Genomic DNA, 19,018 nt, shown 5'->3' on the forward strand with positions numbered 1-19,018 from the left:
GTTACACGCCGATCAGCTCGTGTATCAAAATGTATCTCTGCAAATGAATTGTTGATTATTTGAACCGGCGGATTTTCTATGTATTTTTATACGGACTATTCATTTCTCACTGTTTTGATTAGTACAAATGATTGGCTTTTACATCCATGACCAATACGACAGAAGTCTATTGTATGTATAAATATGATTATATATAATACATAAAGTGTTCTCTTGATTGTTACAAGTTTCCAAAATATGAACATCATTAAATAGATAGCAATGAAAACACAGATTAAAACGTACAAAATACAACTTCAATGGGCATACAATGGTATGTTCCCTTTTGGCTTGCTGAAAAGGCTGATTTATGAGAAGAACGGATTAGCGCAGTGCTGAATTACTGAAAATATACAGTAATTTTAAAAAATAGTTTTTGCTCACAGCTTGCTGATAGAGATAATGTGTTCTTAATTCAGTGTTCACTTGTTCGGATATAATTCAAAAGAAAAAAAAAATCGATAATTTCAAAAATACTTTTTTTTTTTCAAATTCAGAGTATTCTAAAAAAAAAATGAGAATTTTTCAAACTTTCGATGACAGTGTTTTAAAGGTTAGAACACAGAGTAGCCATGAAGTGTTTCCCTTGTATCAAAAATCATTACGAAAGAATCTTTGAGCATAAAGTAAAAATTTTTACTTTGGAATTATCGAATTCTTCAGTTTTTTAATCCAACAGATGGAGCAACGTGAGGAAATGGTGATTTTACATTCGATTTCTATCAAAATAACATCAATGAAAGAATCAAGAATGAAAAAGTTCAATGTGTTTTTTGATTCCACGAATTCAAATTGATCAATATTATTCAGTAACAATTTTGATATTATATAAAGGACGTAGTGTCTTGCTATGCCAATTGATGGTATTGATACACTCAAAGTTAGGATCTCAAATGCTGTGTCTAATGTGACAGCCGTAATAGACAATAGATGGAAAACCGCCTTAACATTCTTCAAGCTGCCATGGATGATCGCATTAAAATTTACTGACGTAAGGGTTTTTATTAAAAATGTTATAAGCAATTTCAGAACTTATCGAAACAAACATTGCCCAAATTTAATTTTTATTATAATCAGAAACAGACTGTGTGCTCATCTTGTTATTTCTCTTTCTAAGCCTGGTACACTAAGAAGTTGAGAAGTGCGAAATTCGGTAGGATAAATCATTAAAAGATTTTTTTTCCCTCTCTACATAATTAAAATCTTAAAAATTACTCTTTCCTTTTCTGTCTTGCAAATATTTACCAAAAAGTTAAAGCAATTGCAAAAGACAAAATGATGACAAATTGATGAGCTATTTTTCATTAATTTTATTAGAAATATGTGACCATTTTTCAGTTCAGTAGACACACGATTAATCATTCTCGTGCATAATTCATCAGATTATCGTCAGATAGTGAGTGCTGATTTTCTGAACACTGATAAAGGATAATGCAAACTAAATACGGATGATAAATGATGTGAATTAAATTGGAAGAATGACAAAAAAAAAGTCAATTTCATTTTCATATATATTAACTATGGTAAAATCATTAAACACAGTAAATGAATTCGCCTTTCAGTCCGCAGAATAATTGCAAATAATTATTTTAATTTTTTTATCCAATCGCAACTTAATCTCAGCTCTGAAATGCATTGGGTGATTGTATAATATGTAGTCTTTTTTTTTCTCGTGTCGGATTATGTCATTGTAATTGTAGCTGTTGATTTTCGAGATTATATTTATTAAAATCATGTTGTTAACATATCATTAGATTGAAGAAAGAATTAAGTTTTTCTTTCTCACAAAATTTGAAATGCATCGAGAGGTTCGACACTGGTATAATTAACGTTCCAAGCATAATTTTTCAATTTCTCAGCTACTGCTGTGAGCTTTTCATCACAATTTAAGTATATTTCCAGCCATCTTGGCATTCATTCTATGTCTGGGAATATACTGATTATGTTTAATATATGTATTTTAATAATTGGAAATTTCAAAGAACTGTTCCCAATCATTGAATGAATATCTCAATTTTTTTTTATTTGAAAGCTAATGATTCCTAGATATGCCATCAATAGTTAACTTTCCTTCAAGAACGATCAAGATCAGTACATATTTCCACCTGGTACAACCTAAAAGAAAAATCGGGTCTATCCCGGAGATAGGAGGATCAAATTCGGGACATATTTCATTCTTGGCCTAAAAGCTGAAAATCAGTTCTATACCGAGTAACAGAACTATTAAATTCAGGGTATATTTCATTCTTTATTCAGTTCTATTCATGTTTGAAGCGTATTTCATTCTGGTACCAAGAAATGAAAATTCAATTTTTAAAGTAAAAAGAAAATTAAATTTGTGATATATTATGTTTTAGGATCAAGACTCAAAACTCCAGTCTGTCCCAGCAAACGGGACAAAGTCGAATCGTATTTCATTCCGGGATCGAGACTCAAATCTCCGGTCTATCCAAGAAAACGGGGCAAATAAAGTCGAATCATATTTCATTCCGATGTCAAGACTCAAAACTCCAGTCTATCCCAGCAAACGAGACAATCAAATTCGAATCGTATTTCATTCCAGGATCGAGACTCAAACCTCCGGTCTATCCAAGAAAATGTGACAATCAATGTCGAATCGTATTTCATTCCGGGATCGAGACTCAAACCTCCGGTCTCTCCAAGAAAATGTGACAATCAATGTCGAATCGTATTTCATTCCGGGATCGAGACTCAAACCTCCGGTCTATCCAAGAAACCAGGACAATCAAAGTCGAATCGTATTTCATTCCGGGATGAAGACTCAAATCTCCGGTCTATCCAAAATAACGGGACAACCAAAGTCAAATCATATTTCATTTCGGGATGAAGACTCAAACCTCCGGTCTATCGCAGAAAACGAGACAAAGTCGAATCATATTTCATTAAGGAATCGAGACTCAAATCTCCGGTCTATCGCAGAAAACGAGACAAAGTCGAATCATATTTCATTAAGGAATCGAGACTCAAATCTCCGGTCTATCGCAGAAAACGGGACAAACAAAGTCGAATCATATTTCATTATGTCACCTATAGTAAATCAAAAACTATTCTGTCTGGCAAATCCAGAATCTCTGATTACTTTGCAAATTTACTGAAATTATTATGTTCCCTATTTCGCTGAAGCACGAATATTCAAGAATTCATTTCATTCACGTGTTACATTTCTTTAAAATCGATTCTCAAAAAGCGATGACGTTTGCTCGAAAAGAAAAGAAAGGAAAGAATAAACACCTTAATAACTTGCGACCACTATTTTAAAAAAGATCATTGACCCACATAAAATCTCATCCTCCACAAAAACCCTCCTTTATATTCTTAGTTCAACGGATAAGAAGTGTTTTGTCAGCCGAAGACAGAATCTGGGGACCGGACGAAAGCCGTCAAATTTATGTTCCTTACGTCATGTTTTTGAGGACGGTCTTGATAATGTGGCGATTTATGGACGGTGCTCTGATGTGCCGCTTCCCATCCCATAAACAATGAACCGATAGTGAGAAACGGACACGGAATCCACCGTCGAGCTGAATATATTCTTTATTCCGAGCTTGAAAGCTTAAATTCGACGGGGCGACGAGTGAGATGCCGAACAGTGCCTCCCCTTAAATTATTCGTTTGTGTGTTTTGCCACATGCTTCACTTTTAAATAGAACACGCCAAAGGGTTGCGCATCCAGTCCAGGTCAGGAGAAAACTAATGGAGTGAAGAGTTATTTGGAGATGCCATCTCGCAGTTGTAAAACTTTCACTCTGTATCAGTTGTTTTGATAACAGAAATCGTTATTAACATTCTTTAACACCGAGCACAAGGAAGCAGTCTTCGCGAATGTGTGTTTGACGCACGTTCTTTGGGTTTATTTGTTTATTTAATTTTGGAAATCGCTTTCGGAAAGGGCAGTCATCCGGTTTAGTGATATGAGCCAGTGACGGATTTTCGACAAGGCAAATTAGGCATATATCTAGAGCCGTTAATCTGGGTAAACCTAATCAGTTAATTGTTTCGATCTATTCGGAAAATGTGTATCTAAATTGTGTCGCAAAAATTTAGCGAACACAGAGTATGTGTAATATAAAATTGTTGTAATGGAATGACTTTTTTTTAATTCAGTGGTCTTATTCATTTACTTAAAGTAACTTACAATTTTTTTCATATGAACGAAAAGCAACTTTAAAAAATTGGATGACTAATACAACACAGCGATACATTTAAGAAAAGCAATTCATATTACATGGTGATTTTTTTTTTAAAAATTATAATTATTAATAATTTCTTATTTGTTCCTTTGAATTTCTTCTTGGGCTCAAAATATTTTTTATATCTTGAAATTTACAAATATGCTTGAGTCTCTGAATGATGTTAATGCTAAATTTCAGAAGAATAGTGTTAAAAATATGGTACACTATCTTGAAAACTAATTTCTTTCATAAACAATATTATGAAGTATGAGTCCAATTAAATTTCTCTTGGGTACATCCCCTTTTGTTTATTTTGAGGTTATCGTTTTCTTCCGATTTAAATAGAATGTTTTTGAATTAATTTTGGAACATAAGTTTCCAAAAATCAGCCAAAACTTATAACATAATTCGTTGCTGAAATTGACTTCTACTTATTAATTTTTGAATAATGTTTGTTAATAGAGTAGCCCTCTACTTCCACTTATTTACCAGTTAATTCAAAAGAATAACAGCAATGAAAATTGCCTAAAAACAACTCAGTTGACATAATGCCCCTCATTCCATTGCAGACCTATTTGTCATTTAACTCCATTTTTGTTACATGATTTTTTTTTATCATGATATATTTTTCAAAAATTAAACTGGAACTGAAAATTTAACAGGAATGAAGTGAGCATAGATTGACTGCTATTAATTATTAGATTTATTTTAACATAGTAAACTTAATTCCTTTGTTAACAAAATTTATGTATTTATCAAACTTTTATGACTATATATATATTTACTAATTAAAAAAGTTTAATTGGAGATTACATGTAACAAACAGTATAAGGAAATCCTCATCTTTTACCGTTATAATAATAATTTAATCATTTTATTAAGATGTAGTTTTCAAGTTTGAAAACTATATCTTGGCACAACAACAGAAAACACCATTTATTGTGATGTATGCTAATTGGTTAACTATGCTTCCATAGTACCAATATTAATTAGCGGGTAAAACTTCGAAATAGGTCCAGATGGTCATTTTATCAAAGCTTTATTTTGAAATATCCTTCGAAAACGGAGAGTGGTGAGAGGTCATTGAACTTTAATGAGGGATGAGCTTTCAAATATTATTTTTTTTAAAAATGGCTGAACTGAACTGATTGTCTCATGGTACTTTTTTCTCACAGAAAACGTTCCGCGAAGGTAAAATTTTTGAGTTTTTCCTGGAATACGGAGGGGGATGGTAGGTAATCACGAACTGATGGCATATCTTGAGATAAGCTTTCATCTATAACTAAGACAAGTGAAATCAAACCAATAATTCAGGTTTAAGGATTGGTCTTTTGGTTTTGCCAATTATTTTAAATATATAGATTAAGTCATCCATAGAAGAAAATAATTGTTTTCCACTGAAGAAAGCGATTAACTTAGTTCAATTCTTGACCTTACGATTCCTCTATTACCATTGCAAATGCAAGTCTAGCCGGAAACTGAACTAGAAATATCATAAGATTGTTTTTTATAATAAAGAGAGTAATTTCTTGCCTAAGTCCTTGCATAATCCTGAATATCCGAGTTCTTAGGCTACAGAAGAGAAATAATTCCTTCATTAATAAATTCATTAATTCCAGAATAATCATTCCTTCTCTACTTAATATAGATCACACTGAAACACTATCTTTATTCAATGGATCATTTATTGCTTTATTCACTAGCGGATAAAATTACAGATAATATCAGACAACTAAAAAAAAATAAACAAGTCGTTTCCGGTTACAAAATGCTGCTGACTTGAATGTAAACAATCAGCTTCCTTGTTACGATTAGAAAAATATTAAATTACAATTCTGGGAACGTAAAACAGGCATTAAAACTATGAACGTGGAAACGATCACGGAACAATGGAAACACATTTAAAAATATTAAAAAAGAAAACGAATCGATTTTGGAAAGATAGTCGATAATAAAGACTTCACCCTCCTTTCAGAACAAAGTAGGGCTTTTTTTTCTTTTGGGAACCTCTTTATAATCCTTAAATGATGTGTTTCTTAATTCAAGCTTTATATTTTTTTAATCTTTTATTCTCTCGTGCTATTTTTTTTCTTTTTCATAACTTTTATGACATAGAAATTTTTTTTCGGAGGACAAGAATTATTCGATCGTATATGAGAGTAATACTAAGCAGTTAAAAAAAAAATAAAGATATTCCTGCGAATGCTAATATCGTTTGCAAAGTAGATTCTGTCAAAAGTTTAGATTTTCATTGATCTGCTTTTACCAATTATGCGAAAGATTTGGAATCGTTTGCTCAAAATTATGCTGCTTGTAATCAAGTTCAAAAAATGAATGCTTAGACTAATAAAAATGATGCAAGACTAATCCTTTTTAGACAAATCATATTTAAAAAAAAAATTAAATTAGCTAACTGAAGTAAAACGATTTTTTTTTCTTTTACACAGTAAAGAAATTGGCGCAAGTCATCTTAAAGTTATAATGCCAAATTAAAATAACTTCATTTGTCTCCACTGACAACCTGTTTTCTTCGTCCGTTCATTGGTTGACGTTAAGGAAAATAGTTTCTTCTCATTTGAATTTTGAACTGGAATGGTTAATAGATATTCGTTTAGCTTTATTAGACACGGCTTCTAATCAATACAGCATCTGTTAAAACAAAATATCAACCATGACTTTTCCATACTCAGTTTCGTAATTGTTTCTCAATTGTAATTGGTATAGTTTTTCTCCAAATTTTTTTTAATTATACGAATGCGCCATTTTTTTTATCTGGTTGAATAGAATCTCAGTATCGAAATTTCTTTTTTGTAAATATGCAACAGTACATTCTATTTGTTTAAGAAAAATCAAGACGAACGAAGACTATCCATGCGTAATTTCAACGAGAAAACAGAACAAACGATAATAAGAATCTGATAAGAGGAGACATGAAGTGAGAAAACTCAGATTGAGGTGAGATTTTGTCAAGAGTTGAATAAAGTATAAACCTTATACTTATTTAGATATATAATTTATACTTATTTAGATAAAGGTAGTATAAAGTATATTCCTTTTATTTATTTAGTATGCGGGTAGTATAATTTAGTATAAGGTATATACTTTTTACTTATTTAGTATAAGGTAATATACTTTATACCTATTTAGTATAAAGTATACTTTTACGATGTTCATCCATTACAATACTAAAGCACACTTTTGCTAAAATGTGAAAGCACTAAACTTTTGGCATAACTTATATACTAATAACTCGTCTCCGGCGTTCTGCAGACTAGTGATAGGGGCCATCAATTACTTTAAGCTCGATATTAGGGTTTGATCTTGCTTGAATAAATCATTTTTCCCTTTTAATTTTTTTTCAATATTATTTAAGTTACCAGTTTATTATTAGTCTTAATTAATGTTTTCATTTTTAATGCAAAAAAAACAATAGTTATTTTCCTTTGAATTATAATATAAATTTTTAAATGAAAAATAATTATAAATGTAATTTTAATTATTATAAATAATTAAATTGCTATTATGGATATTAATAATGACGAATTATTGAATTTATATGGTTGCCCTACCATGGCCTCCCTTACTGGCAATCTCATCTTTAAAAAATGTTTGGCAACACTAATTATATTCAAACATTTTTTTGCTTCCTTCGTTTTTTTTTTTTTTTTTTTTTTTTTTTAATTTTAGTCCCAACTCTAACTAGTAGTAAAAAAGTGGAGAGAGAGAATGTTTATTCCAAGAATAATTCTAAGATAGAATATATTCTTCAATTAGAATGAATAAAGATAGAATACTCTCATGCTAATAAAGAAATAAAATGCAAAAAATAGAACATTTTCATTTATAATCCTTGTCAATAAATTGAAATTTTTAAACCTGATTTTACTATTAAAGACAAAATATTCCTAAATTGAAAAATACCATTTTCAATTAAATAGTTAATAGCTTAAGATTTTAGATCCTATGTAAGTTCTAAAAAATGATTAGAGCATTTTGATGAATAATGTTATTACTTCTCTCAAATCAGCTTCAATAGGTATTTTAAATTCAAGACCTGCTTTTACCTCTAGTGTTAGCTCATTCTAAAGTTTAAAAAAGTATTTCTGTTTCACATAAATATTTCATCGTTTAAGCGATTTGCCTTAGATAATTAAATACCCAAGGAGCGAAATATCTTTATTGTTTCACTCATTCTGAAGTGTATTATAATGGTATATACTTAGAATTATTCTTTCATCTTTTTTTCTTCTCTTGTTTTCCTAGAACTTTAACATACACAAAGAAGAGCGAAAAGAAAACTTTTTAGTCATGTGTAATAAATCGTAAAAAATTACAAGAATATTCTGATGAATAGTGTTACTATTTCTTGCAAATCAGCTTCAAACGAAATTTTAAATTCAAGACCTGCTTTTACCACTCATGTTAACTCATTCTAAAATTTAAAAAATGATTTCAGTTTCAGATAAATAATTAACCGTTTAAGAAATTATCTCCTGATAATTAAATACCCAATAACCAAACGCGCGAAAAATCTTAATTGTTTCACTCTAAAGTAAATTATAATGGCGTATTCACAGAATTGTTTTTGAATGTGTTCTTATTTCATTTCTTTTTTCTTTCCTTTTATTTTTTAGAACTTTAACACAGACGGATAAGAACGGAAAGAACACTTTTCGATCATGCACGAGAGAAGTAATAAATCGTGAAAAATGATTAGAACTTTCTGATGAATAGTATTACCACTTCTCGCAAATCAACCTCAAACGAAATTTTAAATTCAAGACCTGCTTTTACCACTCATGTCAACTAATTCTAAAGTTAAAAAATTATTTCAGTTTCAGATAAATATTTAACCGTTTAAGCGATTAATCGCTTGATAATTAAATACTCAATAACCGAAAGCGCAAAAAAATCTTCATTGTTTCACTCTGAAGTGAATAATTATAATGGCGTATTCGCAGAATTGTTTTTGAATGTGTTCTTTTTTTATTTCTTTTTTCTTTCTTTTTTTAGAACTTTAACACACGCGATGAAGAACGAAAAGAAAACGTTTCGATCATGTGCGAGAGAAGTAATAAGTAGTAAAAAATAATTAGAATTTTCTGACGAATGACGTTATTGTTCCGTGCAGCACTTCATTGATAGATCATAGCGATTGTCTAACCAGCCAACTTTTGTTTGAAAAATTGATTTCGTATTTGCGTCGACACTTCGGCGACTTGCGGGGTAGGAAAAGAAGGAATTCATTCCTCTCGCGGGAAACTTTTTAGCCATTTTTAGAAAAGGGAGATCTTATTTTAAGCCTGTTTTCATTTTGGAAGTCGGTTCGGTGACAATAAAAGAATCGCGGACGCGTCAACTGGAATCTTTTCAAAGTTTCATTAGCGTTAAGCGGAATCTTTTGAAGAGGGGGGAATGTAACAATACTCAGAAGAAAGAAAGTAGAAACAAAAACAAGGGGAAAAATTGCTTTTGTGCGAGTGTCAGTATCTGAATAAGAATACGATTTATTCAACGAAAAAAAAAATTATGCATCTCTTTCTGAAATTGTTTGTGGGAGTTATTACTTTTATGTTCGAACTTAATGCATAAATATTCGAAAGAACTTATCTCTCACCATATTAAAATAAAAAGGAAAAAGATGTTATTTTTTACACCTGTGCGTGGCAACACAATGAAGGAAAATTTATCGACTTCTTCAGTAAGATGAGAAAAGACATTATAATATTAGAAATGACATTCAGTACAAATTTGCATAAACTTTTCCTTATTTTCACTTTATTATGATGCATAATTGAAAATGTTTAGCTGTTGAGAATTTGAAAAGAAAGTTAAACGCGATTTAACTTAATGACTGCGATTTCTTAGATATAAGTGTCCACAGATCATCAACATGTTTAATGCAAATAACGAACAAAGATAACTAAAATGTTATATTATTTTTTTAAGAGTTCTTTTCTATAAAAACGATACATCTTATTTCTAGTGATCTATATTAGATTTCTTTAAAAGATAAAATTCGGAAAATGATTGTTTATCAATTTTTATTTTCCTTTTAACATCAAGTGCTCTCTATTAATCTGATATTAATATAACAGATTAAATATGTGAAAATAACATAAAATTGTCATAATAGCGTAACTTACGAAGTAAAAAAACTTGAGTAAGAAACAAAATACTTTATCAACATAGAAAAGAATTTTTATAAAAAGCTATTTATTAATTTAAGGTACAACTGACTTTCTTAAAACCATTTTTAATATAATAAATTCCTAAAGTTTTTTTGTTGTTCCAAATGCTTAATTTGCTGGATTTATATTTATAAAATAATTGTGCGCATTTTGCTATTTTTCTAGTGTTATATTGTCAATTTTTTTATGGATTTTTCTTTTGTCTAAATTATGTTACTGTTTTTATAATGCATATTAATTAAAAAAAATTTTACATGTATTATTCTAACGTTTGCCATCATATGCTATCTTTACTTGAAAATGTATTAGCTTTCTTTACTTGGCTCAAATCAGAATAATTACATTGTAAGTCATTAAGTTAAATCGTTCAAGAAAATTCAATAATAAAAAATTGAATACAAATGAAATAATAGTCAAAAAATTATTCCTAGAAATAACTATAGATATTATCAGATTATTCCCGCATAAAGTTTCTTATGGTTATAAAATAATCTCGAAAAAGTGGCATCAGAGAATTAAGAGGGAAAAAAAAAATAAAGATATTTACATTTTTTTCAAGCCAAAAAGTAAAATATGTTATAAGAATTAATTCTACTGTATTTTAGAGCTTATTTAATATATAAAATATTCAATATTACATGAAAGCATACAGATAAAAAAAAATGCTTTAAATTCTGACTTTGTATGATAAAAGAGCCGAAAGTCATTTCAAGTGATGACCTTATTTGCATAAAAAGCTTATTTGAGAAAAAAAATTAAACGTTCACTTCCCCTTCTTCGTTATTCTTTTATTGTACACGTCAAAATATTTTCTAGCAAATCAAATATCCATAGCCATAAAACAAACAAAAAAACATAGAATCAAGCAAGTCTAAAATATAGAGCAAAAAATATTAGAAAGATTCCGAAAACAATGATTATAAATAAATAAAACAAATGACAATAAAATTTATTGCTGAAAAACCCCAAGGTTATCTATCTAATTTATCTCTTAACTTTACTAATGCAATATTAATATCGTGCCGGCAATTAGCAAATAAATAAAACTCGTACAAATTCTTACAATGTTTAGAAACCAAACGGGTAAAATATAACGTCTAGCGCATTTAAGTTTCTTTTGTTTAATTTTCAACTTCATGAATAATGCCGTTTATCAAACTCAAAGAACTGACTTCTTTCTTTATGAAGATCGTTAACACGTTTCACCTGGAAGTTCCGAAATCGTGCATTGCTCCACCTTTCGGTAATGTGTGGAACTAAAAGTTGTTTACTTTATGATCAAAAGTGACTTATCTGATTTTTTTAACTGAATATGTTCACGCTATTATTTGTATAAGATTTTTTTATGTTCTGTTTATTCTAAGGATATATTTACATTGAAGAAACTTTTTTTATCTTCTGTGTTGACTATTTAATGGTAATTTATAAAGATTTTTATTAGATATGTCCATTATTATCGCATTTTCTCTGCCATAAACAAAATTAAAATGACTTAATAATATTCTTACTTCGTGTTCTTCTTTGCTATTCCTTTCTCATAACATGAATATATCATTATTATTTTTTTTAATTAATGTATTATTATATATTAAAATTTATTTCTTTAAAAAAGTACTTTTTTCATTCTTTCTCTTTTATGTTCATTTAAATTCTTTAAAACGAATTCATTTAATAAGAATTTTAATGATTGATACATTCTTATTTTCGAAAATAATTTTTTTTCTTTAGTTTGACTATATTGCTGATTTCTTTTTTCTTTCTTCTTTTTTATATAGATTTCGATCTAAATTGTTAGTTATTTATAACAGGTGGTTAGAATATTATGATATTCCCAAATGAAATAAAAAAACATTTTCAATTAATTAATACCGATTATAAGCCATATTTATTTCGTATTTTTATCGATCATAAGTTATATTTGTGTTATGAAACTTATTTAAAAAATATTCACTGGCATGAAGATAAAAATTTAAAATTTGAGAGTTCTCAATTTGATAACATAAAAAGTCCCCAGTGTATTTTATTGAAGTCGAGGATTTACTTTTTAGAAATTGTGAATTTATTTAATATAAATTTTTTAAATACAGCACAATAATTATTTTAAATTATCTGTTGCATATAAAAGTGCCTAATTGTTTGTTATTTTATCAATCATTTTTTTTTTCAAACTTACGAGAATATGTAGAAGCGTGATATTTTAGTTACAATGAAAAAATTAACAATTTCTTTCAAAAAATAATTTTATTTACAATTCATAATCCCATTATTTTATCCAAAATATACTAAACATATATGGCCATTTTTACATTTATGTTTCTTGTTAATATCCGAAATAGAATTGGAGAATTTTAAATATATGATAATTTTAATTGGTTTTTATTAATAATCATATAAAAGATTGCATCAATCTCTTTTTTTTACACTTAAAGCGCTTGATTTTGTATCCTTTCTCTCTCACGAAAGTATCTATATCCATTATCTATTTTTTAATTTTCTAAAAGTATCTGTATTTAATATATTATATCGTTACCAATCATTTTCGATGGTGAAATAATTATATTCTTAATCTTCATGCGTTTTCGATAGGAAATATATGTTATTTTATTTAATTTCAATCCTTTTCAATGAAATTGCAAATTTAAAGTCTGCATTGGGATACGTACGGCAACAAAATTCAAAATTCTTAAAACAGTTCTGCTGATATTTATTATTTAAAACTAATATTTATCAGAATAATTTTGGAAATTTGTTGTAAGAGTAGAATTGAATGAATCGACGTAAAATGTAAAAAAATAGATTATTTATTTTAAAAAATATATAAATCAAAACTATTAAGAAAAATGAAATTCATATTGAAAAATGTTTATAAACATTTTCTAAAAATCAGAAATTTGATTTCATGTTTTGTCATAAATCAGCTTACAGTATTTTATTTATGCAAAAGATTTTTTAAAAAATCATGTAAGGATCATATTGGTTAGGATGTAATAAAAATACTTTTTTCAGTTTTCTTAATTATAACAGAAATGTATAAAAAAAGAAAATAAATATCTGTCATATACATTCATTTTATGTAAGATATAAACATATCTATATACTAATTAAGGATTTAGTCAACTTTCTTAAGAATTTGATGAAATTAAATTCATTGCTTCGTTAAAGAGTCTTGCATACATATGATAATATTAAAAAGAAACTTAAATTAGTATTTCTTTAACTTGACGAAACTGCAGTATTTAATAGTCCTAAGAAAAAATACATTGAATTTTATGTTGAAATATTGAATAAATGTTATGGAAATTTAACACTGCAGTGTAAAGTATTTTTTTTTATTATTATTGTTTAAAATATTTAGTTCACTTATGTAATAAAAAACATGTTAAAAGTAAAAAAGAACAATTTCAGCTTTTTCAAAATAAATATACAGTATATAAACCTCGAAAAATATATTTTGATATATTATGCATGAAGAATATTCTAATTAAAGTTTTGCAAATATTGTCTTTTGATAAACATCCATATGGTTTCATTAATGTTAATTATGTGATATAAAGTCAAAACTTGCAGGGAGTAAAATTTTTAAAAAATTAAAGAGTACTTTAAACGGTTTTAATCAACTTCTCTGCAAATTCATTCCATAATTTTTCCTACTTTAGTTTTTTAATAATTGAACAATAAACATTTCAATTATTTTTTAATCTGATTTAAAATAATTTTTTTCAATTAATCACTCACGAATAGTTATTTTTGTAAAAATATAAGTGAAAAAGTATAAAGATTAAGGTGATGAAAATAAAAAAGGGGTATCTAAGTTTGTAATGTTCACTAATTAAAAAAAAATTACTATCTATAAAATTTCAATTAATTTCTTGCGAAATACAATCTTATATGCAGAATTTTTTCTATTAATTATTTTACGAATAAAAAAATATAGTTTGGTATAATGAGTGCTTTTATAAAATATGACAAAGTCTTTTATGCAATAATCATGTTAAAGAATTAAAATACGAAATAAAATTGATAGAAAATTTATCAAAGAATTTCGATACGTTCCATATTCGAAGTACTTTATTATTATTCATTTATTATTTATTATTATTCATTATTTATTATTCATTATTATTATTATTTATTATACATTTAAAAAAAGAATTTCATTCACCAAGTCGAAAGACATTACCTTATTTTAATAACTTTTTTTAAAATAATGTCATAGTTTTAGAAAATGTAAACCAATCATTATAAATCAAAAATCGATGTCGACGGATTAAATATTAATTATAAAAAATTGTTGCATAGAATTCTTGCGCTAATTTCTTGTATAAGTAACTTATTTTTTATTTAAATTAGTGTAACGTATAAATGATATAAATAAATAATTAAATCTGTAAAATTTTTGTAAAATAGTCATTTTAATGCTAGCTATTTTCTAATGGAATGACAATATATTTCTTTTCATATACGTTTTAAAATAACTAATTTTTACTAAAAGCAAACGTTTTTCTTTTAAACTAGTAAATCTTTATGGTGGATTTATATCAGAACTTTTTTTGTATAGTAAACTTTGCATATAAATTGATAAGGCATAATATTTGTTAAGTCAATGCCTTTGAAGTAAAAACATTCTAAACATATGTGATCAATTAACAATTGGTGCGGTCTATATATTTTCACAAAAGGGAATTTTTATGCTATATTTTAGATAACTTCATTGCGAAGTTTTCTATGATTTTTATGTTATAAATACAAAAAATATAATTTAATCGCATAATATTTTTTTTTGATATTTTTACAAATTTTAATCTTATGCTAAAAATTAATTTTAAATTATACAAATTTTAAATTGTATTTAACATTTTTCGAATTTCTATATGAAATTATATGAAAAATTAAAAGAAAATGCATGATATGGTTATAAAAGAAATTGTATTTTTTTTTCAAATAAGAAATCACTTGTTTTAATTAAAATCCTGAAACTACGTATCGAGGAACTTGTTATACTAAATAATTAATAATGTTAAATAAAAATTTATTCTGTTAAAAATTCAATATGTTTTTTAAAATCTTCCCATTTAAAAAAATTCTAATATAAAAGTTCAAATCTCGTTCTTTAGACTTTTCACTTGATTTACGTTTATTCTCTAATTTCATGTATATTAATCAATGAAATGCATTTCTTTTATATTTTTATTTTAAATAAAATCAAATATTATTTTCGTCAAAAATTATTTTTGAAATGCCTTCTTACATCGTTTGATATACTTGAGTTCTAATGGCGGATCATAATTAAACTAGAGGTCTTTGACCCTGATTTTAAGGAAGTTCAGAAGTTTTGAATTTCTTCCATCATAAAACTTAGAAAATGTATTTTTTTTAAGATTTGGAAAACTTTTATAGCTGAAAATGTAGAAATCTTTTTGTCATTCTTTTTCCCCAAGAATAATTTATATGTTCACTTTTTAACGGAGATTTATTTTATCGTTTGCATATAAGATTCATGTAATGTAGCTGTTCTGCTATTTAAAGTATAATTTTGAATTTGGAATGACGATCTTAAGTTATAATATTTTATTTTTAAAAAATCACTGTAGTCATAATCAATTTTAAAAAAACACACAAAAAAAATTTAATTATGATTTTTTGTGTTATTAATTGCTAACTACTAGTTCAAAATATCGTAGAGTTTACTCGAACATTTGAAAACTAAAATATTATAGTAAATAAAATCAGTATTTTATACATTTTACTAATTACTAGCATCAGGCTTTAATTGTATACAAAATGGTAAAATTTCACTTAAAATTCCTTTTAAAAAAATGGCAAAAAAAGTATAAATTCTTAAGATTCACGTATTAATTCAGAATTCCATTATTAAATATGTTTTTTTTTACAGATGTAAAACACAGATCTAATTGATTTTTTTTTAAATAAATAATAAAATAAATATCGTATAAAAAACATCATTTATTTCGATTCTTTTATGAGGCTGAATTTTTGGCAAAATATGAAAAGAAAATATTTTTTTATAGTCAATTTTCTGATAAAAGGAATTTTAAAACTACAGAAAAATATAAGTTAATAACACTTACTCGCTTGTTCTGTATATTCTTCTCCGAATTCTTTGATCACTTCCCTGTATAGAATTCCATAGGACAACAATAATCCACTGGTTAACATATTGATCACAAAAGCACATGCACAAATCACCCAGCCCCAGCCTCCTTCCGGATAATAGTGCTGCCGGATAGTGGAGATCTTTAAATTGTCCAGCCGGCTGGACAACGAGGGTTTCATGGACGATCCGGAGCTGGAAGTCCCGGAACGTGTTTTTCTCACAGGCGTTGCTTCTTTTCCGTCTTTCTCCATAAGTTCTATTCCTTCACCGAGGGGACCGTTGGGGGTGTCCGGCAATACACCACCGGTGACCACAGGAGCCGGACCGGACGACAGTTCGTCCTGGTCCGCAACAATGGGCACAATCACGTCACTCATGTCCAGTTGTCTTGTAATTTCAAGTGATGTGGTTCATATTCTCACAGTGTTACCATAGTCATAGTCAGTCATAGTTGCAGATAGTCATGGAGTCAGAAAAGTGACAGTTTTCAGATTCATTTTGGTCTTGAGATTTTTTTTTTTTTTTAATATACCGAAGAATGCCACATTTTTTGTAACGGCGATAAGTATATGAATGTTATTTAGTACTTTGTTATGCTTTTAATTGGAGAAGTTCAGAAAAATCCATTCACATTTATATCATTAATGAGTATATATTAAATGTAGTAAAGTTTTTGGATAAATATAGATTTTACAAGATATAAAACACCGATACGCAAATTTTAAGAGTAATAGAGAGTTGAATCAAGTTATTTGGAAAAGTTCATATGAGAAATTATTATATAAAAAATTGACATCACCAGATGAAGGAAGTCTTATTTTTATTGCACAAAACCCCTTTCTATGAAGAAAATTAATTTTCTTAAAGTGACCGATTATTGTTATGACTAATATCTATGAAGTACAGATGTAGTATTGATTGAAGTTCTTTATAATATTAATAATAAAAGAATGTTAATTCTTCTAGTGCAGAAATATAATAATAGAATGTTTTATATTTAAATGTCAAATTATAATGATTTATTTTTATCAAATATTTTATTTAAAAGAATTTAAGCTCTATAAATTAAAATTAATCCACCATGAATGGATATAAAATAACTTAATTATTACTGACTAGCTGATAAGTTTCAAAAAGATATTTAAAAAAGTACAAATATAATTTGAAATGACAAGATTTTAAAGCTCCGTTCTTCATACAAAACTGTCAACTACCTTGATCAAAACGCTTCTAATTTTTTATTCTGACCTGCAGAAATAAGCATCAACTGTCTTAGGAAATTTCATCAAACTTCTTTGCAATTCAGAAATGATAATTATAAAATCACAGTTCTATATTTTCAAATTTACTTTGATAAAAACTGTCGACGTTTTCGCATTCAAATCTTCTTAGGTTCCTATCAAAATATGCACCACATTAATAAATATACAAAGAATAGATTGATATCGAAAAACACTGAAAAAACTGATGACCCTATGGTTCTTTAGTAGACTAGCAAATAGTTAATTTTGCTTTAAAAATCAACACTTTTTCTGTTAAGTAATTGTCCCAGGTGTTTTTTATAAGCAAAAGCTGGCGTCACAAAAATATTGCACTTTACATTTCCGCCAACATATTAATCAATTTATATAAATAAATAAAATAAAATCCACCTTAGACCTCATAAGTTCGCGTGTACAGTGCAAACTTCAAAACCGCGGTTACTCCTTCAGAATCCATATTTAACACGCTAAACGATATTTCATTTTATTTCCCCCTCAGTTCGATCACAAAATTGTTTTCACAAAAGAATTCTCACACGCACTTTCTGTTGCTTCAAACAATGGGACAGCAAAGTGCCCACCTGCTTGTGCACGATCTCCATGAGGGGTGGACGACTGACAGACAGCAGGAGCACGTGCTTGCGGACTCCTTCGGAGCGGAGAAGGGAGAGCGACGATCGGATGCAGGCAGACGATGTTTTGGAGGCAGCAGGCGACTTGCACGCGAGTCAGGGGTGGTCGAATGAGCGGAGAGAGAGCGGAACGCCCTCAGCGGCCAACGAGAGATGACTGCCTTCCCGCCTCAAGACCCGGCCGACGTACTTGGGAAAGGTTTTGCGCAATGCCCGAGATATTAGCTCTCTGAATGTATATATTACTGCCGATAATTTTAGCAGACGAATGAGAATATCTTGAAAAAAGTATAAGATTTAAACCCACCAAGTTTTTAACTTTGCATGCACGGCATTTTTTTTTTTTTTTTGCTTCTTTTAGTGTTTAGAAAATATAGGCTGTTCACTCTACATATATTTTTCATAATAATTTAATTGAGTACACTGGAAGAAAATCTTTAAGTCTTATTTGATGATTTATTTTGTCTGATATTTGGCAAATACAGTTTCTAAATATATATAAAAGCAATAGCAATTTTATAACACTGGTGATTATATGCTTAAAAAAAATTTATAAAAAAATATTTCCAGTAATATCTGGAAAAAC

General features: G+C 28.0%; 1 protein-coding gene across 1 annotated transcript in view; it reads right to left on the reverse strand.

Annotated features, from left to right (window-relative positions):
* Nucleotides 1–18,527, reverse strand: part of LOC129974829 (monocarboxylate transporter 12-like) — a 296,075-nt gene extending 277,548 nt beyond the window's left edge. The window contains exon 1 of the mRNA XM_056087594.1: nt 16,513–18,527. Coding sequence (XP_055943569.1) covers nt 16,513–16,915 — 403 coding nt within the window. The 5' untranslated portion in view covers nt 16,916–18,527. The remainder of the gene's footprint in view (nt 1–16,512) is intronic.
* Between the last annotated feature and the right edge of the window lie 491 nt (nt 18,528–19,018).

This window comes from Argiope bruennichi, chromosome 7 (genome assembly GCF_947563725.1).
Source record: "Argiope bruennichi chromosome 7, qqArgBrue1.1, whole genome shotgun sequence".
NCBI classification, from domain to species: Eukaryota; Metazoa; Arthropoda; class Arachnida; order Araneae; family Araneidae; genus Argiope; species Argiope bruennichi.